Below are 22864 nucleotides of genomic sequence, written 5' to 3'. Positions count from 1 at the left end.
AAAATACGATCCTGCTTGGGCTGCTACAATCCTGCTTTATCCTCCTTCAAATTCCAACCTTCAAATCCCAACCCAGCAACACCTACCTATTTTGAGCTATAGTTACTTCTATTTTGGTTGCTGACTTCCCGGTTGGCAACACATGGGAAGCAGGATCGCCAAAACTGGTTCCTGCTTACATTGCTATACCCCTGTTGCATCCTGCTGCGAATTTCGTCCCAGCAACACTTGCTGTTTTTAAGATACAGCAAGTTTAAGTCCGATTGGTGACGTCCCACATAGCAACACAATATAAGCAGGATGGCTGAAACAAGTTCCTGCTTTGGCTGCTATAATCCTGCCTATACCAGCCACTCTTGTCGTTTTTAAAATAGAACGAATGGATTCCTGGTAATCAGTTGTACATTAAGATTAGGAATGATTTTTTTAACTTGATAAGTTTCAGCTTAGGCTGCTATTTGTTTGCTTTATTTGCCTAAAATATGTATAAGCTTCCAAGCCATAAATAATTATTCCCAACAGTTGAACAAAATAAGGCAGGTTCAGTGTTCTCAAGAGTAACTCTAGAGTTTTTAGTGTGGCATCCGAAAGCGCCTTAATTAACACGCGAACCATAACCTCAAATTTTCCAGTTTCCTACTATGAATTTGAATTAATAGTTCTTACAAGTGTGATTTGTGTTATTTTGTGTGTGTTTTTTTAAAGAAACGTAAGTATTTTTGACGGTCAATCTATCCTTAAACTTTTGTTTTTTACGTTTCGTTCCGTGCCCTAGCGGACAAGTCAGCAACAAGTTTTTATATCATATAAATTGTGTAATGAGATTATAACTTGATAGTAAAAGTGTTACAGAAAATTATTTTCTTCTTTTTAGAGCATTTAAATAAAAGCTGTTGTAAATGTTTTTAAAAGCTTTTATTTAATTTGCAATGTATGTATGTATGTAGGTATAGTAAACGCCACGAATGTTTGGGAGTGAATCATCGCTTGATGAAGTTAGAATCGACATGCGCGCTATCATTTTTATATTAAAAACGTAAATTTTTACCGCAGACGTAGGTTTTAAAGGCCCGGTCTAATCATTTGCCTGCGCTCCTCCTACTTATTCTAAAATGTTAGCGTGATTGACAAAGACGATACTGTATCGCATTTCTTTGATTTATTCGTTTTTGTGCGTCAGTCAATTGGTGTGCTTGCAGTGCGACCAATGGGGCATTCCAGTTTATATTTATAACCAAATATATGTTTTGAGAAGACTTTGACAGTTAAAACAACAAATTACAACAGATTATATGTTGATTATTATATGACTTGAAGCACCACGGCACTGGAATTAAGTTTTATGTGACCTTGAACAGATTAGTTCACATGGTAGCGACCGATGAATCACTCCCAAACATTCGTGGCTTTTACTTTATGTATGTATTTCCCGTGGTTTTTGGATTGTTTGTTTTTGTCTCTGTCTAATACATTTGAATTGGCGGTATCGATTGTTTTTGATAAACAGTACAATTGTCACGTGATGGTCATCTTTCATGATTTATAGTTTTATGTATGTTTGTTCTGGTCAAATCTTGTAAGCTGAATTAGGATGAGGCAGGATTATAGCAGCAAAAGCAGGAACTTGTTTTAGCCATCCTGCTTTTATTGTGTTGCTATGTGTGACGTCACCAATCTTAAACGTGCTGTATCTTAAAAACAGCAAGTGTTGCTGGGATGAAATTTAGAGCAGGATGCAACAGGGGTATAGCAACGCAAGCAGGAACCAGTTTCGGCGATCCTGCTTCTCATGTGTTGCCAACTGGTCAGCAACCAAAATAAAGTAACTATAGCTCAAAATTGGTAGGTGTGGCTGGGTTGGGATTTGAAGCAGGATAAAGCAGGATTCTAGCAGCCCAAACAGGATCGTATTTTATAATTCCGGCTGTCAATGAGTTGCTAACTTCCCCGATCTCTATATAAGTTAGTTTTATAAATAAATAGAATTAATAACTGCTTTTTCTTCCAGGTAGCAAAAGCTATTGAATATTTACATAGACAACATATAATTTATAGGGACTTAAAATCTGAAAATGTTCTTGTATGGGAAATGCCCCCTCCGTTTGTTGACGATGCAGATCAGGCAGTGCATATTAAAGTTGCAGATTATGGTAAATAACATGCCGTATTGCTCTTTTGTATTAATAAATTGTTACGTTCTTTTAGGTATAAGTCGTTTAACATTACCTTCAGGTACAAAAGGATTTGGAGGTACTGAAGGATTTATGGCACCCGAGATTATGAGATATAATGGAGAAGAGGAATATACAGAGAAAGTAGATTGTTTCTCATTTGGAATGTTTATCTATGAACTTTTGACTTTACACCAACCGTTTGAGGGCCACGAGTCTGTTAAAGAGTGTATATTAGATGGCGGAAGACCACCACTAACTTACAGAGTAAGTGGTTTGTAATAATCGTTTTGTTTCATTCAGTGATCAATAATTATCAGACTTATTAGTCACTCCAAATGTATTTTAAAAACGGCGTTCAACGGGTCTTAATCAACGGCTTTGGCATCTTGTACACTCCCCATTAAAGCGTTTCTAAAAAGAAAAATTGTCGACTGCAAGGTCTGCTAGTAAAAAAAAATTAAGTTTAAAGTTTCACAACACGTGACGTAACTAAAAGTTTATTTGGTATCGCTTATACAGGGTATTTCAAAAAACGTGTCATTACAGTTGAGGGTTGGAACCTTTGGTGTTACACAGCAAAATAAAACACTAAATCACCACAATACACCAAAACACTTTTATTTCTACACTGGACGCTCGTTTCGCTAACCAAGCGTCAGCATCATCAGCAGATGATTAAAAACTAAACTACAATCTACAATTTGAGCGTATATACTCGTATATACTCGCTCAGTGGGCACCGAGTGGGCGTGACAAGATCTAGCCAACCGAGTCAGAGCCCACCGAGCGTAACAATTAGATTTTCGTCACTAGAGTAGCAGGAACAAAGAACTTGAAGGAATTGGACCGTTGTCTCTGTTCATACTATCTTTACATTTATTAATTCTGATGCTTTCATATGCATCTAATTGCCTGTAATTTGAGACTTGTTTAATTAATTTTAAATTATTAAGATCTATACAATGTTCTTTACCAACAATATGTTCAGCAACGCAAGATTTATCCGGTCTACCATATCTTATCTGAGCTGAATGTTCTTTAAATCTAGTTAATATTGACTTCTAAACGTGTCATCTCTCGTGAGGAGATTCCTCATGTAAAAATAAGATTTATTTTTCATATCAATATAGGTCCGATTCTGCGTTGTTTCGTAGCTACAGGTTGTTAAAGTCTTAATATTTTTTCGATTCATTCTAATTTCCTCCAAATGCTTTTAGCGATTCCAATGAAATTTTGAGGGTTAAAGTTACTATAAATGCGACATATTTTAAAGTTAAAAAAGTGTCGACATATTTACCAGGAACGTGCATTTGGGTTATCACTGGAATATTTTTCTAAAAAAAAACCTGTACGCCACTGACTTTCTCTTTTTGGCGATATAGTGTAAGCAGTTTAATGCCGATTAAAAGTTATCTCTTGATATACTTTTAACTGGTATTAACCGGCCTATACAATTTTGATATCAAAAGAATAAAAGTCAGTGGCGCACGTTTTTTTTGGAAAAATATTCCAGTGATAACCCATATGTACGTTCCTGATAAATTTATCGACACTTTTTTAGCATTAAAATATGTAGCACTTATAGTAACTTTTGCCCTAAAAATTTCATTTGAATCACTAAAAGTACTTTGAAGAAAATTATAATAAATCGAAAGATTATTAAGAAAAAAATGTCTATAGCTATGTGGCGGATTCATCTGTCCAAAAAATTTTATTTGAATCACTAAAAGTACTTGGAAGAAAATTATAATAAATCGAAAGATTATTAAGAAAAAAATGTCTATATCTATGTGGCGGATTCATCTGTCCAAAAAAAATCTTATGGGTATTTCGCCACTGCACTGCAAGAAAATCTACAAAATAAAATAGTAATAATTTTTTTTAAGATTATTAAGACTTTAACACCCTGTAGCTAGGAAACAAAGCAGAATCGGACCTATGTTGATATGAAAAATAAATCTTATTTTTACGTGAGGAATCTCCCCACGAGAGACGGCACATGTTTTTTGAAAGACCCCGTATATTAAATTTTCATTTTTGGTGCAATTTTCTAAAATTATATATAAAGCGATGTTTTTTGTAGTGTAAAAAGTTTTTAATTATTTTTAAATACTTTTTTTAGATACTAAATATAATTTCCAATTCATTTTTATTTAGGAAACTCTATACCCAAGTTATTTTCTGGACTTGATGGTACTTTGCTGGTCTCAACAGCCCAAGGATAGACCTTCTGCCAGTCAAATCGTTTCTATTGCTAGCGCTCCCGAATTTACACATTTATGTGATATAATATCTCTGAAACATCCAGCATCGGTTGTAGCTGCTACAAGTGCAGCTCTAACTTACATAACCGGTACGTATATTTTATTTACATTTTATATATTTCTTTTAATTATATGATGGATGATTTTCAGATGATGGACTTTCTGGTTCTGAAATGTGGTTAATGTGCGAAAATTCAAGAGTGGATTTATTGTTAGCTGCGGATCGTGGATGGTTGCAATACCATACTATGTCTTTACCTATAAGGCCCTCAGCTACATGCACTGTAGGTGATACAGTGTGGATAGGCGATTGTTGTGGAACTATTCACGCATATTCGTAAGTATATTTTATATTAAGGATGCCAAAGAATCAGGAAAGATGTCGACATTTGACATCCAAAAAATAACAGAAAATTCAATTTGGCTGTGAATTAATATGACAGATACCTGTCTACCGTCTTTTCGTTGAACCGACTATAACTAGATTTGGCTGATGAAGGAGTAAAATACTATTTTTATATTCAATTCATACGTTTAAGACGACGATATCTTTTTTATTACTTTTGTTTGGCTTTTCTCTTGACAGTTCCTGAAAAATTATTTTTTTTGTCAGCTTAAAATACGCGAGTTGTGTATTACTTAATGTCTTCAGTAGCATACCAGTATTTTTGATAATAAATAAATATTGTTACGTTTTTCGTCGGTTCCGTGTGGATAGAAAGTCACAAATTATTTAAACACAATTTATTTAACACTAATTAACAAAAATAATAACGATAAAAGACTTAAAGAATTATTTACAAACAATTTATAACTATTTATCTAGAAAGAATTTATTTTGAATTTAGCGCGTCAACTGTAGTCGTCTATTTATTTCTGTCCTCTTCAGGCCCCAGCCGTCGGATTTTATACCCGCAGCTAAAGATTTCTCGAATAATCCATAGATCATTAGGTGCATAGAGAAGGTTTCGAATGTTCTCGTATGTACTACTCCATTCCAGTGGAACTCGATTCTTCTCGAACTTTCGAATGAATCATTACGGTGTCTATTCTTTAATGCGATATTAAGGTCATCTGGAGGCGGGACATATAGTTAGGTTAGGTCGGGTCCGCAACAATATATTAACTTTTTTGCAACAATATATTAACTGACTCTATTTTATATTTTAACACCTTTTAAAGAAAGTAGCTGAATTTTATTTGCTGTTATTTCATAGTAAATATAAGACCGAGGCTCGCTACGTCCGTAATTTACCGTCCGTAATAACTGTTACTGTATTGTAGTGTAATTTCACGAGACATTTCAACTTGCGCTAAAGCTTCTCTTTTATTTGTGTATAGAGAATCTATGTACAGCCTATTCCAACGAGAAAAGGGACGATTTTGACAGACGACATTGAAAAATTGACAGAAAAATATTAATTATTTTATAATAATGTTGCGGGCCGGTGTGGACTCGACCTAACCTCACAATATGGCCCGCCCTCGGATGACCTTAACATCGCATAGACACCGCAATGATTCATTCGTTCGAGAAGAATCGAGTCCCACTGGAATGGACTAGTACATACGAGAACATTCGAAAACCTTCTCTACGCACCTAACGATCTATGGACTATTCTAGAGTTCTTTACCTGTCGGTATAAAAGCCGGCGGCAGTGGCCTACAGGGGGCAGTTATAAATATACCAGTGCAGTTGACGCGCTAAAATTCAAAATAAATTCTTAGTTATAAATCGTTTGTAAATAGTTCTATAAGTCTTTTATCGTTATTGTTTTTGTTAATTAGTGTTAAATAAATAGTGTTTAAATAAATTGTGACTTTCTATCCACACGGAACCGACGAAAAATGTAACAATTGGTGTCAAGTGTGGCGTGTGTGATAGACTAAAAAAATAAAAAGACTAACAATGGCTCCGAAGAAATTGTTGAAAGACTTGAAAGTGTCCGAATTAAAATGCATACTGGAAGAGAGGGAATGCGAGACAGATGGAAAGAAAAGCATTCTGCAAGCCAGACTGAGAGACGTTTTGATTGAAGAAGGTGAGGATCCTGACACCTTTTGCTTTGAGCTGGAAGGTGACCTTGACTCGTCCTTACAAAAATTAGAAGAAAATTTGAATAATAAAATCAGTGATAAAATTATGGAAAATTCCCAGGATTTAATCAATACATTAGAAGATAAGATCATCGAAAATTCTAAAGATATACAGGCCAGCTTTAATAATAAAATAGTAATTTTGGAAGAAAGTTTTAACAATAAAATAACAGAGATTGAGGAAGATGTAAATAGAAAAATCGAAATTTTAAGAGAAGAAACAGCGAAGTCAAATTCACCAAAATGTCAAGAAACATCGGAGGTGCCGAAACTAGTCGAAAATAAGTATATCTCAAAGTCAGTTATTAAGTCTCCACAGTTTGACGGAAAAACCGCTTGGGCCAATTATTTTTGCCAGTTTGAAGCCGCTGCGAGAGCGAACGGATGGACAATCGCTGAAAAGGCTACCGCTTTGACTGTCGCACTGCGAGGAGATGCGACTGATATTCTGCAGACATTGTCACCATCGGAACAGGGAGATTATCAGCAATTGGTACGACATTTAGAAATGAGGTACGGCCAAGCTCATTTGGAACATGTCATTCCCAGCTAAAAAATCGCATTCAAAAGTCAAATGAGTCTCTGCAGGAGTTTGAAGCCGACGTAGCCCGCCTCGTTCGCCTTGCGTACCCTGCTACGCCAGAGAATGTTATGGAGCGGTTGGCAGTACAGGCATTCTCCGACGACTTACGTGACAACGAGACAAGACAAGCACTTCTCCTAGCCCACCCAACGCACTTGGTGGATGCTTTAGCACGTGCCCTAGAATTTGAGGCCGCGAAACAAAGTTCTCGGTCTTTAGGAAGAGTACGGGCCATCGACGAATGTTCTGACGAATCCGTGGAAGGGATTATTCGGAAGATAATGGACCAGTACATGGGCAAGAAGGGACCGATTCGTTGCTGGAACTGCGGACAGGTGGGACACGTGCGAAGCCGTTGTAAGGAGAAGAACGAAGAACCGGCTTCGTCGAGGTCGGAAAACTACTAAGGGTCGAAATGAAGGGGCACACGTCGACCTGTACCCAACATGCCCCAACGAAAACTGTTCAAGTCGCCTCGCTACAACACAAATTCAACAGCATTTTTGTGGATGGTTTTGTTGATGGAGAGTTCGGACCATGCTGTTGGATACAGGTGCGACGAAAACTATCATCAGACCGGACATTCTTAAAACATCGAAGAAGGTTAAAACAACACAATGGCGACTACGTACTGCTACGGGGGGCTCCGCTGCTGTCCATGGAGAAGTAAACCTTAATTTTGTTATTGGGAGCACCAGTTTTGAACATCCAGTGTTAGTAGCAGATATCGAAGATGAACTTATTCTCGGAATGGACATCATGACCACTAAAGGCTTTGAACTAAACTTCAAACAGGGAATTTTAAAAATAAATGAAGAAGAAGTGGTTCTACATCGAAAATGTGAGGAGACGCTTCGCGTGGTGGTAGCAGAAGATGTTTCGATCCCTGAGCGCTGTGGGATATTTTTGGATGGTTGCCTGGAATTATTCTGTTGGAGCCAAGGAACCATGACAGCGAAATAGGACGAGGGATCGCTGTTGGAAAAGCCCTGCTGCGAGCGAAGAAAACTGTACCGGTGAGAATAATGAACACGAATTATTATTCTGTATCCTTGAAGAAGGGAACCCTTTTAGGGTACTGCTGTTCGGTCTCCTCAGTCATTCGAAGCGTGGAAGCCTCCAAAGTTTCGACTTCAAAAATTCCGGACAAAATGGTGAAGGAGTTAGTAAACGTTAAAGGATTATCTCCCGAAAATAGAAGAAAATTGAGAAACCTGATAATCAAGTATCAAGATGTGTTTGATAAAGGAGAAGCAGGACAGAGAGGTCGTACCAATTTAGTACAACATAAAATTGATACAGGAGATGCGCGACCAATCAAACAAAATCCGAGAAGACTTCCGCTCGCCAAACGTGAAGAAGCTGATAAAATCCTTCGAGAAATGAAAGAAGAAGATGTCATCGAACCATCTAACAGCCCGTGGACATCGCCGGTAGTACTAGTAAAGAAGAAAGACGGTACCACCAGATTCTGTGTTGATTATCGGCAGCTCAATAATGTTACCAAGAAGGATAGTTATCCCCTGCCGAGGATAGACGATACTCTAGACACGCTGGCGGGGTTAACGATATTCTCTACGTTAGATCTGAAAAGTGGATATTGGCAAGTCGACATGGCGCCGAAAGATAGAGAGAAGACAGCGTTCTCGGTGGGCTCCGGACTGTGGCAATTTACCGTCATGCCTTTTGGATTGTGCAACGCGCCAGCTACCTTTGAGAGACTAATGGAGTCTGTGTTAAAGGGACTATCCTGGACTACCTGTTTAGTGTACCTGGATGACATCATAGTGGTGGGGAAATCCTTTGACCATCATCTGAAGAATTTGGAAGAAGTTTTCAAGCGACTAGGGAGTTCTGGTTTGAAACTTAGCCCCAAGAAATGTCATCTGTGTCAAGAAAAGGTACACTACTTGGGCCATGTAGTCTCCTCCCAAGGAGTTGCGGTAGATCCACAGAAGACCAAGACAGTGGAAGAGTGGCCGATACCTAAAGATAAACATGAACTACGAAGCTTTTTGGGACTATGCACATACTATCGACGCTATGTACAGGGTTTCGCCACCATCGCAATACCATTGACCAGACTTACCGAAGGCGAGAGGCGTTTCTCTTGGGACTCAGATTCTGACGAGGCATTCCGAAAATTGAAGAAGGCCCTGACTAGTGCGCCCATACTTAGCTACCCTCTTGGCAATGGAAACTTTATATTGGATATCGACGCTAGCAATGTTGCGTTAGGCGCTGTTCTGTCTCAGATCCAGGATGGTCAAGAAAAAGTCATTGGTTATTTTAGTAAGACCTTGTCAAAACCGGAAAGGAACTACTGTGTAACCAGACGAGAATTACTAGCAGTAGTTAAAGCCGTGGAACACTTCTACAAGTATCTCTATGGAAGAAAGTTCTTGTTAGGAACAGACCATGCTGCTTTGAAATGGCTGTTGCAGTTTAAGAATCCTGAAGGGCAGGTAGCTAGATGGATTGAACGATTACAAGAATTTGACTTCGACACAGAACATCGAGCTGGGGCAATCCATCGAAATGCCGACGCACTTTCCAGAAGACCTTGCGCTAAGGACTGTAAGCATTGTTCCCGAGCAGAAGAGAAAGAAGTGAAACTCCTAAGAACAACTGTGGTTAATGATAGTTGGCAACCCGAAGATCTTGCAAATGACCAAACCAGTGACCCAGAATTAGGTTTAGTAATTAACTGGAAAAACGCAGGCCAAAGACCAACGTGGGAAGAAGTTTGCAGACATTCGCCGAACGTAAAGTCGTACTGGGCTCAGTGGAATTCCTTGGTAATAGATAACGGACTACTTCGCCGTGTGATCGAGAGACCGGAGGGACAAGAAGAAATAAGGCAGATCGTCATTCCAAAGAAGAGGGTCCCAGAAGTCTTGGAGGAAGTTCACAATGGAACCAGCGGTGGACATCTTGGTGTTACCAAGACACTTGGCAAGCTGCGTGAACGGTTCTACTGGGTGAACTGCAAAGAAGATGTGAGGGCCTGGTGTAAGAAATGTGACATTTGCGCAGCCATTAATGGGCCACAAAAGCGTGGTAAAGCCCCTATGCGCCAGTACAATGTTGGTAGTCCCTTCGAACGAATAGCGATCGACGTGGCTGGTCCTTTCCCGGAGACGAACGATGGCAACAAATACATTGTGGTAGTAATGGATTACTTCAGCAAATGGGTCGAGGCCTACGCGTTGCCAAATCAAGAAGCGTCCACGATTGCTGATGCCCTTGTTAAAGAATGGATCTGCAGGTTTGGTGTTCCCATGGAGCTTCATTCAGATCAGGGAAGAAACTTTGAGTCCAATCTGTTCCAAGGCGTCTGTGAAGTCCTGAACATCCGCAAGACCAGGACGACTGCTCTACATCCACAATCCGATGGGATGGTTGAACGCATGAACAGAACTATCAACCGTTATCTGGCCAAAGTAGTCTCTGACCACCAAAGAGACTGGGACAAATTTCTTCACCTGTTCCTGTTGGCCTACCGTTCATCCGTCCAAGAATCTACAGGGCAAACTCCAGCCAGCATCGTTATGGGACGGGAAGTGCGCCTACCCTGTGATCTGAAATTTGGTTGCCGACCGGGAGAAGAAGTCGCCGGAGAAGATTATGTCCACACACTACGTCAAAGGATGGACGACATTCATCAGAGAGTCCGCCTAAATATTCAAAGTGCTAGTGACCGAATGAAGGAACACTACGACATTCAAGCTGAGCATGGAGGATACCAACCAGGGAAGTTGGTGTGGCTATATAACCCGCAGAGACGTCGTGGGTTATCTCCGAAGCTACAATCCTCGTGGGAAGGGCCATACGAAGTCATGGATAGAATTAATGACGTCGTATACCGTATCAGAAAATTGCCAAAAGGAAAACCGAGGGTAGTCCATTTCAACCGTTTGAGCCCCTACCAAGGCGAAATAGAAGATCGTGCTGGGACCGTGAGAACCTGCAGCTTTGATCCCCCTGATTCGGAGATGTCCTTTGACGATTTCATGGCCCGATACAACAGCAGTGAGAAGGCTCGCTATGGTGTAACCAAAGAAGATCAACGAGACCTCTTTTCCGTGCCTCCTGATTATTCGCTCGCTCATTGTGTGGCTCGAGATTTGCGGATGTCCAGAGGAATCGCTGCGACGTTCAATGAGAAGTTTGGGCGTGTCGGAGAACTACGCCGACAGGATCCAGAGGTTGGAAGCGTCTTGAGGCTAACCGACAATGCACATGGTCAAGCAAGGCACATCTTCTACCTGGTCACCAAGGAATGGTCCCCGAGTAAGCCGACTTATCTCAATCTATGGAAGACCCTGATTGAACTGAGAGAAGCCCTGCTAAACAACAACATTGCACGATTAGCCATTCCGAAGCTGGCGTGTGGACTCGATGGTTTGAGTTGGCGTACAATCCGGAACATGATTGAAGTCTTGTTCAGATTTACGGGAATCGAGATCCTCGTTTGCTGCTACAACCCAAAGCTGAGATCGGGAGAGAAAACTGTAGACTGCTATTTCTACCAGACTTCGCAATGTACCAGGGGCCAGCTTTGCAAATACCTTCATTCACCGTATACATCTCGGGACGAGCATGTGCCTAAGAAGGGGGCAGTGTTGCGGGCCGGTGTGGACTCGACCTAACCTCACAATATGGCCCGCCCTCGGATGACCTTAACATCGCATAGACACCGCAATGATTCATATGTTCGTCCATGAGTCCCACTGGAATGGACTAGTACATACGAGAACATTCGAAAATCTTCTCTACGCACCTAACGATCTATGGACTATTCTAGAGTTCTTTACCTGTCGGTATAAAAGCCGGCGGCAATGGCCTACAGGGGGCAGTTATAAATATACCAGTGCAGTTGACGCGCTAAAATTCAAAATAAATTCTTAGTTATAAATCGTTTGTAAATAGTTGTATAAGTCTTTTATCGTTATTGTTTTTGTTAATTAGTGTTAAATAAATAGTGTTTAAATAAATTGTGACTTTCTATCCACACGGAACCGACGAAAAACGTAACAATAATATAAAAAATAATATAAATATAATATAAAAATATAAATAAATATTCATAATATAAATGCCAATTAAAAAAACTGAAATGTATACAAAAATATAAAATTTTAGTTCCAGTGACGGAAGGAAGCTCTTCTTTTACTCTTTAGAGACTGAACCAAACACCAAAATCCAAGCTCTACTTTATCTCCCGTCCTTGAAGAGAGTGGCTTGTGCACTTTCAAATGGCAGATTATTTTTAGTAAATTCTGAACAAAGGCCTGTAACACCCACTGCAGCTGAGGGCACGTTTGTAATGACTGAGTTAGGATTAAATTCAGGGATTAACTGCATGTGTGCCATTATAAAAGACGAAAGGTATAGCCAATCTTTATGATTGTTATAGGGTATAAATAAAATATTATTGATTTTTATAGAAATTGTGAATTATGGTGTGGCGGAAGCAATGGCCAGATAACGATTTACCTAATCAAAGATCAGGTTGTAACAGGTCATGAAGTACTGAATCACTATCAGCCTGTCATAGATATTGTTGATGTCATAAACCTAGTATCTGTCGATAACATTGTATGGTCGTATGTTAGACCTGGATGCGTGGTTTACCAATGGGACGTGACATCAAGATCTATAGTTAATAAATTGGATTGTTCTAAGTTGGTACCTTGTTCAGAAAGTCTCAAGTCCATTGCCATTGAAGAACATTTAAGTCCGACAAATTGCCAGGTAATTGATATTATTTGACACATCGTTAATTAGTAATAACAACCACATAATGATCGAATAATATACTTAGCAATTCTTCAACTGAGTCGGCAGATATTAAATTTCATATAATTGACAAACGAACCAGAAATAAAACCGTCTTTTTGCGCTGGTCAATTTGTTGACAATAATGACGGATATATTTCAAAAACCGTGTATCATAATAATAAAAATTTCAAGCAAAACAGGCACTGAAAACCATAATGCTTTATTCGGAACCTAAAAATTAGTGGAAATATATAAATTAATGAATATTTTCTCTATAGGTACTTAAGAGAGCAATCACAATGTTTAAAAAATCCAATTAAAATTAATAGATTAGTTGGGGTTTGAACCGGTTGGTGTTACAACAGCAAAATAAAACACTAATTCATCACAGGACAAGGTTTAAGTAAAGGTGTATTGTGGTAAATTTGTGTTCTATTTTGCTAAAATTAATAAAATATCCTAGCAGCAGCTTGCTGTAGTCAATTGTATCTAAAGGGAAACCTGATAATTTCCTTATAAAACAATAAACTTTATTTCTAACTACAATTTCTTTTGACAGGTGGAAAATTACATTACTTGCACAAGTGAAATAGTGTTTTCAATTATGATTAGTAGAAAAGGTTAAAAGTTGTTGTTGACTTTTTCTATTAATTGAAAAGTACTATAATTACTAGTACAACAAAAATCTACTCTAATTTAAACTACTAATTTATTCTACTAATTTTGAGGTTCTAAATGAAGCTCAACTAATATAAGAAACGCAATAGAGCCAAAGAAAATATTTAGGTGTGTACTGTTTTTATTGTCAGTATTATGGCGACAAAAGGGGCTGATGACAAATGAACTTTGGCTGACAAATGTAAAATGACAGTTTTTTGATGACACAACATTTTTCCTATATATTATTTATATAAAATTGTCGTTTATTAGAAATTGATTAGTGACGTTGATATTGTCACTATTCTAGTCTTAAAAAGTATTGAAATAATTTAACTGATTTTTTTGCCATTAATAAGGGGCCGGTCCTACGCCGGAAACACTGCGACCTGTGAGGCCTATTATGTTTGACCCCTTTCTATGTCTGCACCCATTCTCCTATACGTGTACCCTGCACCAAATTAGACCGGTCCTTGATAGGAAGGGAGCATAGTTCCTCCGGTTAGAGCCTTGCTTGCCCAAATAAAAAGTGTCGCTTGCGATCCAGAGCCTTACAGTGACATATTATGCCCTCTGCTGTTTCAGGATCTTTATCGCAAATCTTAGTCTGCAGCAAAGGCTCCATATATACCATAGGTCCTATCAAGAGACCAGTTGTAATCCGCACCTTATTCCTGCTAAGCATTAGCAATCCCTTTGTGGTTTTAGAGCTAGGTCCTATGCTAGGTATGCTTGTGCCCTTGTCTGTTTCTTTAGTGGACATTCTGCTTTACCCTGATCCAGAGTTTTACTGCACTACGGATCATACATTTGGGTATTCCAAGTACTGGATCTAGTCTAAAATAGGTAGCTGATGATCCTTGTCTAGCTAGATCATCGGCTTTTTCGTTGCCTTGGATGCCGTTGTGGCCCAGCACTCAGAATAATTTAATTCTGTTCCTTCGTGCCAGAGCCTGCCATTTCACTCAGGCATTCCCAGACGAGTCTCGACAATACCTTTGGGCTCATAACCGCCCGAAGTGCCGCCTGACTGCCTGAGCATATATTGATGAGCTTACCTGAGTTCTTCTGTTGTTTTGTCTCATACATTGTAGAATGGCAAAGATTTCTATCTGGAATACGGTTGAGTATTTACTCCAGGAAAAGGATAAGCTTACCCTCGGTCTTTCCTTAAATACTCCAGCTCCTGTTTCCTCAGCGCTCTTTGAACCGTCTGTATACCAGGTTAGGCCATCCTGAAGGAATGTTGTATCTGTCCACATTCCTCAATCCATTTTATTTACCTCGAATGGTTTGTGGTAGTGATAAAGAGGGGTCATTTGATCCGATCTCATTTGGAGTAGTCCCTCGATAGTATTTAATTGATAACGAAACTGTTATAAAGGTGTATAACCAATAATATTTATTTTTTTTAGGATAATCTGCATCAATTTTGAAGAAAAACGCGTACAAAATATTATTTTGCATGTGTTTGAATTTATAATCTACGTTAATTTGAAATCTAATTCCCTAATTTATTTTAGGTATCTAGTTTGGTAGTTCTCAACGACGAGCTTTATATAGGAACAACTTGGGGTTGTATAATTATAGCGGAAAGAAATTCTCTGCGCCCAGCTACGATATTTAGGCCGTACGAAGAAGAAGTGAAACTGATTGTTCCTCTAGCAGTGCCGAAGAGCAACAACGAAAGTCACGATAACATTCCTCTTATCGCTACTATAGGAAGGGGCTATCGTAACTTACTTTCTAGGTATACCGACGTACCGTTGCCGGTGGGAACACCCCTACCCAGTCCGGTGTCAGCAAATTATACAAATTATTTAAATAAGCCTAACATGTTTATTTTGTTATGGAGAGCTGAAAATTGGAACGCTGTTTGAAGATGAAATCTTGATTGAGTTGTTAAAAACTTTGAAAACAAGTTACTTTACAGTATTTATGACTACTAAGGTTGATACAGGCGCGACTCGTCTTTAAGATCATCTGGTCGATGATTTATCTGATTTTTTTAAATGGACTATTAGGGACTGGATTATTAGGGTGTAAGAGTCTTAACAAACATAGTAACTGAATTTGTAACTCTGGGCAATTCAGGATTGTCGATGAATACATTTTTATTATTTTCTTCTGTTTAAAATCAAGATAGCTCTAGGTAGGTAAAAATCGACGGCTGAGCTGATAATTCGCTGTTTTATTTCACCGTTTAGTCGTAATGCCTATGATTTCTAGCATGTTACCTCACGGAGCAGCTTTCGTAAGATGTGTTGTATGCTGGCGATATGGTAAACATAGAAACAAAATGGGCTAGAGCTGCTGTTGTCGATGTTAACGTTGTTATGATGTTGCGATTTTTTTTTGTGTTTTTTTTTTGGTTTGATAATTTATTTAGACGTTTTCATGAATTTAATTTCAAAAGGATGGAAAAATAAGAATAGGACAAAAAATAACACAAAATTGTTTTTACACCTTCCCACGTCTCCATTTTCTCCACCTCTTTAACTTGGTCTCTCCTTAGACCTGATAACGGTGTTGTCCCGAATCTATAATAGAGGAGGCCCTCTTCCTCTATTGCCTCATTGTTGACTCTATTGACCCTCCTCCCTCGAGTTGATGACTCGCCAACTCGATATCCTCACATTGGAGTTTTGAGCATGGATAAGGGTCAGCAGGTAGATGGTATCTTTTCCATTGTATGATGGTCGCTCCTTTTGAGATGTTTTCTCCCTTCACTGCAACCCGGCCCTTTCCAATTCTTAAGCTTAGGTGCGTTTCCACCAACCGATCCGCCGATTTTTGAGAATCACAATATATGAAGAGCATGCCCACCCGAAAGTGTATCCCTGCAAAACGCAGCTTACCCACATTTTTTTGACCGTTGCGGTGCAATGCGTTCGCTAATACTTCGTCCAATATCGCCTTCTAGAGGCGTTTGCTTGTCGGTGGTCAGTACAACCTCTGGGTAATCCTTTGGCAGCATTGCCATTTTCACTTGTCCAGCAATAGCGCCATAGCTAGTGATACGTCCCTGCCTGCTCGGTATTGGACTGCTTTCCATCCTGGCTTTTTACTCTCCTTGCCGGACCAGAGGTGAGAAGTTCTCGCTCCCTCTCTTGGGCTTTGGTAGAGATGAGCCAGGCTGTTGCGCGGTTCCTTAGGATGGTAGTTCCTTTCCTATGGAGGAAGAACCATAGTAAGAAGAAGAGTGAGAAAACCTGTTCAGTTTATTTGCCTTGATTTACACCAGTGTGTCCAGTAGCAAAATAACATATTTTGACATATGCCATTCAATTAGTTTTAGTTACATGTAAATATCCCACCCATCTTTGAACCTTTACGAGTCGCGCCTTATCAATAAACAGCTCCAATATAGTAACTTTTTATAATTTGTAAGAAGTGATGAAGATTACAGTAACTTTAATTAGTTTTGCTTTTTACACTTTATGGATAAAAATAACTAAAACTATTACCAACCAAAGATGAAAGTTAGACTTTTGCTATGCATGTACAAATTATTGCTAGAGAAAAATGAATTAGAATAATAATTATAAAGTGTCCTGTTTGATTGCGGCTGTGGCAGTTTAATTTTAAAAACAATTATTCATATGTATTTTTTTTTGCTGTATATATTTGGTTGTTTAAACAGTTTGGGGTTTTCAGATTTTCTGTAAGATTGTTGACAGTAAAGAGAAATTACTCTTATACAAAGTTTTCTGCTTATTGGTAAGATTATAGAAAATCATTTTTTTATTTTGGTAAGCTTCAATTGATACCTTAAGGTTATATTGGTTATTATTTCTTATTTTTGTCACTCTGGGGTAGGTTCATTAATATTAACTTAATTATTATTATTAGTTTATTGGAACTTAAGTTAATTAAACTTTAAGTTTAAAATCTTACTATTTATCTGTATTTCTTTTAGTTTGGATTTACATGGATTCGGCATGCGTTGTCCGTCGATAATTTTATGAAATTTTATTGGTTTATTTCAAAAATGACATTTCATACTTAAATACGACTGGAGTGACGTAATGACAGACGAGACATGACGGATGCATGTAAACTCACACTTATATGTTTCTTGCCTGAAACTTTGTATGCTTGTATATTTCTCTAAGATACTATTTATCTTTGTCTTTTGACAACATTTGTCTTTAAACAATATTTGTACCTAAATGGAAATTACACGAAGAGATATAATGACTGCTTGCAAGATTACCAATTAAGTAATCCAAGATTACCAATTTTAATTCAATGTTACAAAAAAATAGAAAGCAGTTTATGAGTTTAGTGGGCCTTATTTACATTTTTGTTTACACATTTAACATATTTACTTTTTTGATATGTTTTAGTTACATAACTTAATTGCTCTTTGGAACTAACGACATTAATAAAATATCAGTTATGATATAATTAATTGGAGATGAAAACCTTATGTTCAGTTTGGTTAATTTATATATCTTGAAGACACTTCGTTGATTGATATAGCAAAAAAGTATATTTAGAATAAACTCTCAATTTTAAAATGTCTTTTTATGCCACTCGGCTATATTTTCAAAATTGCAGTACTTCCGGGTGTATCCGAACTTGATATTTATTTTGCACTCAGTAGTTTTATACAGGTACGGTTGAAAACATTACTCTTCAAACCAATTAAAACAGATGTAGGTGGCGCCCCCTGCACCTACGAGTTATATTGACATTGAAATCAATTTTTTTATGTCCACGGCATCAATTTTTATCCAAATATCGACTATAGTTCAGAAATTATTTGGAAAAAACCGAAAGAAAAGAAAACCCCTCCTCTAGTTCGACATTATTTATTTTTTGTCAATAATGGCATACTATTTCTGTTCTAAATATCTTGAGAACGGTTGCTCGTAGCGATTTTTACCAAGAGATATTTTTTACGTAAAAAATCACGGAAAATTAATTAATAAAAGAAATATTACTCTTCAAAACAGTTAAAACACATGTAAGTGGCGCCTCCTACAAATAGGAGTCATATTGGTACCAAAATCAAATTTTTTATGTCAAAAAACACCCAGACACTAATTTTTCATCTATACAGGGTGTCCCAGAAATAAGTGCAAATATTTTAACTGGTAGTTCAACCCCAGAAACACGCCTATGAGGTTTTTTTCGCAAAAAAGAAATTTTTTGGAAAATTTGTTGGAAATTTTTTTAGTTTTTAGTTAAAAAACATAATTTCTTGATAATATGGTAACATAGATATTAGATTAAATTTACAAGAAAGAAAATCCAGAAAAGATCCAGTGGTTCTCAAAATTTTAGCAAAAAATCATTTTTTTGGAAATTTTCAAAAAAATAAATAAATAATAATAAAGTAAAATAACTCTGTTATTTTGGACTTATTTGAAAAACGATAAAGAGAAAATATGTTTCTTTTATCGAGATCTATCACCTCTTAAAATATTTGCACTTATTTCTGGGACACCCTGTATATTGATGTCGCTTCATAAATTATTTGGAAAAAAATCGAAATAAAAATGAAACTTGTACACTTGTATCTCCAAAACTAAGCATTGACATACATTTATATGAACTTTTTTATTTATTTTTATCTGCAGAATATACTGCCGAAGTTCTGGAATACAGTTCAGACCATCCTGTAGAGTACCACAAATGACTGTTTTTATGGCAAATTTTTTTACACGGCAACTAAAGACACTTTTACAATGCAGATCAGTCATAGATTAAATCTATTTTAAGGAATTATATTAAGTTATATTTAGGAACATTACCTCGAAAGAAACCTTCCGATAATTGAAAACAACAAGTCTAAGGTTTGATGCTCTTTTTCTCTATGAGAGAAGTTGTCATTTGCTATTTACAATACGCTTTGATATTTAATGTAATGAAATTGACATGTAGTTCTGGTATAATCTGAAAGTACCTATTTAAAACTTGAAAATAGTATAGTCGTATGGCCTCTATAAACTTTAATACAATCTCGAACTTTTAGTTTGGTTTGGTTTAGTTGGTTTGAATTAGTTTCCAGAGAGACTACATATAGGGTGACCCAGAAATAAGTGCAAGTATTTTAACTGGTAGTAAATTCGGCCTCAGAAACACGTCTATGAGTTTTTTTTGCGAAAAAAAAATTGAAAATTTGGAATTTTTTGAAAAAGTTTTTGATTTTTTTTAAGTTTTAAGTTAAAAAACATAATTTCTTGATAATATGGCAACATAGGTTGTATATTAAATTTACATGAAAGAAAATCCAGAAAAGATCCATTAGTTCTCAAAATTTAAGCAAAAAAGCATTTTTTGTTTAAATTTTCAAAGTAAAATAACTCGGTTATTTTGGACTTATTTGAAAAATGGTAAAGAGCAAAAATGTTTCTTTTGACCAGATCTACAACCCCTTAAAATACTTGCACTTATTTCTGGGACACCCTGTATAATAGGCATTTTTTTGTGTCATAAAATCTATTGTCTGTTTTACATTATTAGATCTTCAGCATAGAGTTACTTATACTAAATGCATTTAACGTGTACTAACAGCTGTTTTAGTGCGCTGTTATTTTATACTTTTTTAACAAAAAATAAATATTTTTTATATGCTCGTCACAGGCTTGACTCACCACACAAACACAAAGTTTTATCAGCAGATTTGGTGTATAGGGGCTATTGAAACTGATAAAAGAAATTTAATGGTGTAAAACAGGCTGTGGATATAAATGACTATTCAAAAAAAAAACAAATAACTTCAAAATATTATGAGCCAAAAATTGATAGATCAAATTGTCTTTTCTTTTCATATTTTCTGGAAGTGAATTGACTAAAGGTTATACTACTTTATTTGCGTTTCTTTATTGTAAAGTGTGATAAATTATATATTTATACATTCCAAAAATGTTGTAATATTAAAAGTGTATTGGTTGTGTTTTGTTAATTTATTAAGTCTATTCACACACATTTGGAGGAATAATATTTTTTTTGATATTATCTATTGTAGATTTGACTTTTTTATTAGACTGTTTATATGATTTTTTTTTGTATTTTTGTTAGTCTGTGATTTTTTAATGCAACTAAATAAAGTCATTTTTAACTTGAAATGTTTATTATTTTAAATGTTTTATGAAAAACAGACCCTTAATAAATTCTCTGTTATTTAGGAAAAATGCTAGTCATAGATTTAGGAGTTATGTAAGAGCTATGTGGAGATTACGTTTATTAGTACAGTGTGACGAACTCCAAAGGAGCTTTTTAAGAAGTTAAGATGTTTTAAATGGAACAATCAAGTTTATAAATGGAACATATCATTTCTATTATTACATTAATATAAGAATAAAATGTGACATGAATATATTGGAAAAAACGCACTGAAACAAAGAAATTATTATTTATTGTAGTATGTTGCATTAGGTGTTAGGTCCTGTTTTGCGTATTCCGTTTATATGTTTCAAGATGTCATTATAATCAGAATCATTTATTGAATTTGTAACTTATTGGTGGTAAACCTAAAAAATATATTTTCAAATTCTTGCTGTTTTTTAATTTTTAATAACCATATATTTTTCTTAAACTAATTCTTGGAAGATAAGACAGTAAACATTATTAAATAGCTCTATTAAGAAATCGGAAGGTTTAGGTATAGAATACATCGTTGGTACATGATATATCGCTGCAAAGGTATTTTATTAATCTTTTGAATTTTTAAATAACATGCATAGGGTTAAATTTAAATAGATCAATTTAGAATTTAGATAGAGCAATTTTATAACAAACGGAAATAAATAACTTTCTTGCTCTCCCTGTATAATATCACAGAGAACATGTTCTCTGTGATAATACCCAATAAGCTCATTTAGACAGATCGAATATAAGTGATACCCTTGTGATACCAAATAAACTTCTAGTTACGCAATCGAGGGCGCGATTTTTAAATTCATTATTGTTGCCAACCATGGACATATTCGGCGCCAAGCTGACTGACTGGAATTTAAATTTCCCACTGGGGATTCAGGTGGTAGCTTTGCTGTAAAAAATTTCAAGTTACCACATTTACTTATTTATTTCCTGACATTGTCTTTCGTTTTGACACTTTAGTTATGTATTACAAGTTTCTGGTTTAAATGAATTGTGTTAAGCTTAAAAAAATTTACTGGCAGCCGTCGCAGTCGAACATTGTTCTTTTTAGAACCTCTTTTAGTGCGAAGTATAGCTTAATAGCTAATGCAAAAACCCCATCGCAACCTGATTAGAATATTTGGAACGGTAGCATTACTACAATGGCATTTATGTCCCTTAAATATTGTTAAAGAGGTGAGTTTAGTTCATTGCCTGGAAACTTTTATGGTGAAATTTTGATAAAATAATTTAGTACTCACTAAAAACAGGAAAAATAATTTTTAGAGGTTACTAGTTTATTTGGTTGCCTGTGATATGCATATACAGGGTGTTTACTAATTAATCTAAAAAATAAAAAATCATTTGAAAACGGCTTAAGGCGGGCTCTTAATAAGAATATTTATTTTTTTCTCGGCAACCGTTTGATGAACAAGAAAAACTCAAAAGATCAATTTTGTTGAAAAAGGATGGCCAGTCAAGAAAAAAATATATTTTCTTTAAAAAAGCCGTAGTGTACCATTTATGTTAAGCAAAATATCGATTTTTTTTTAGTTTTTAACACCCTGTAGATCAGAAAGGAAGACCCAATGGTTATATAAAAATTGTTTTAAGAACACATAAGGAATCACACCACAATTTTTTAGACTAATTAGAAAACACCCTGTATATTGTCAACTTGACAATGATTGTTGGTAAATCAAAAAATACCTTTTCTGTGAAAAAAGCCCGATTTTCGCAGGAAATTTTTTTATTTTTATTGAATTTGGGCCTGCGTCTGCAAATACCGGTATGTTTTTTAATATTATACAGTAAAACTTCCATATAGCGGCCACAAAAATTTTCAAAGGAATGTGGCCGTTAAGGGAAGTGGCCACTATTGGGAACAATAAAATACAGATACCAATGTAAAATGCCTTTATTTTGGAAACGTGCAAAGTAATTAAAATTAAGTACGAGCATGTAGTACAAATACACAATAAGTGTTAATAAATGATCTTCAGTTTTAGATTTTTGGCACAAAAAAATAATTCAGTTGTTACAAAAAAAACTTTATTACATAAGAATTTTTGAAAAAAAAACTTACAATGTATACATATGTATTTTACACTTTCAAATTTATTCAAAGTATGGGCAATATCAACCGCTAGTACGTCTTTGTTTTGAATCACCAAAAAATTCTGAATGTCTCTTAATTTTTCACATACTTCACT

At 36.3% G+C, this 22864-nt stretch overlaps 1 protein-coding gene across 2 annotated transcripts in view; it reads left to right on the top strand.

Annotated features, from left to right (window-relative positions):
* LOC115887262 (leucine-rich repeat serine/threonine-protein kinase 1) overlaps positions 1–17068 on the top strand; it is an 80535-nt gene extending 63467 nt beyond the window's left edge. The window contains exons 23-29 of one of the 2 annotated variants that reach the window (XM_030906644.1): positions 2009–2150; positions 2206–2438; positions 4332–4527; positions 4589–4775; positions 12264–12509; positions 12569–12875; positions 15083–17068. In XM_030906644.1, the coding sequence (XP_030762504.1) occupies positions 2009–2150; positions 2206–2438; positions 4332–4527; positions 4589–4775; positions 12264–12509; positions 12569–12875; positions 15083–15439 (1668 nt within the window). In that variant the 3' untranslated portion in view covers positions 15440–17068. The remainder of the gene's footprint in view (positions 1–2008; positions 2151–2205; positions 2439–4331; positions 4528–4588; positions 4776–12263; positions 12510–12568; positions 12876–15082) is intronic. The other variant, XM_030906643.1, reaches the window with a different exon arrangement.
* The last annotated feature ends 5796 nt before the right edge of the window (positions 17069–22864 follow it).

The sequence above is a fragment of the Sitophilus oryzae genome, unplaced genomic scaffold (genome assembly GCF_002938485.1).
Source record: "Sitophilus oryzae breed Bouriz unplaced genomic scaffold, Soryzae_2.0 scaffold_557_pilon_pilon, whole genome shotgun sequence".
Taxonomy (NCBI): Eukaryota; Metazoa; Arthropoda; class Insecta; order Coleoptera; family Curculionidae; genus Sitophilus; species Sitophilus oryzae.
This window is presented reverse-complemented; position numbering and strand designations above follow the sequence as displayed.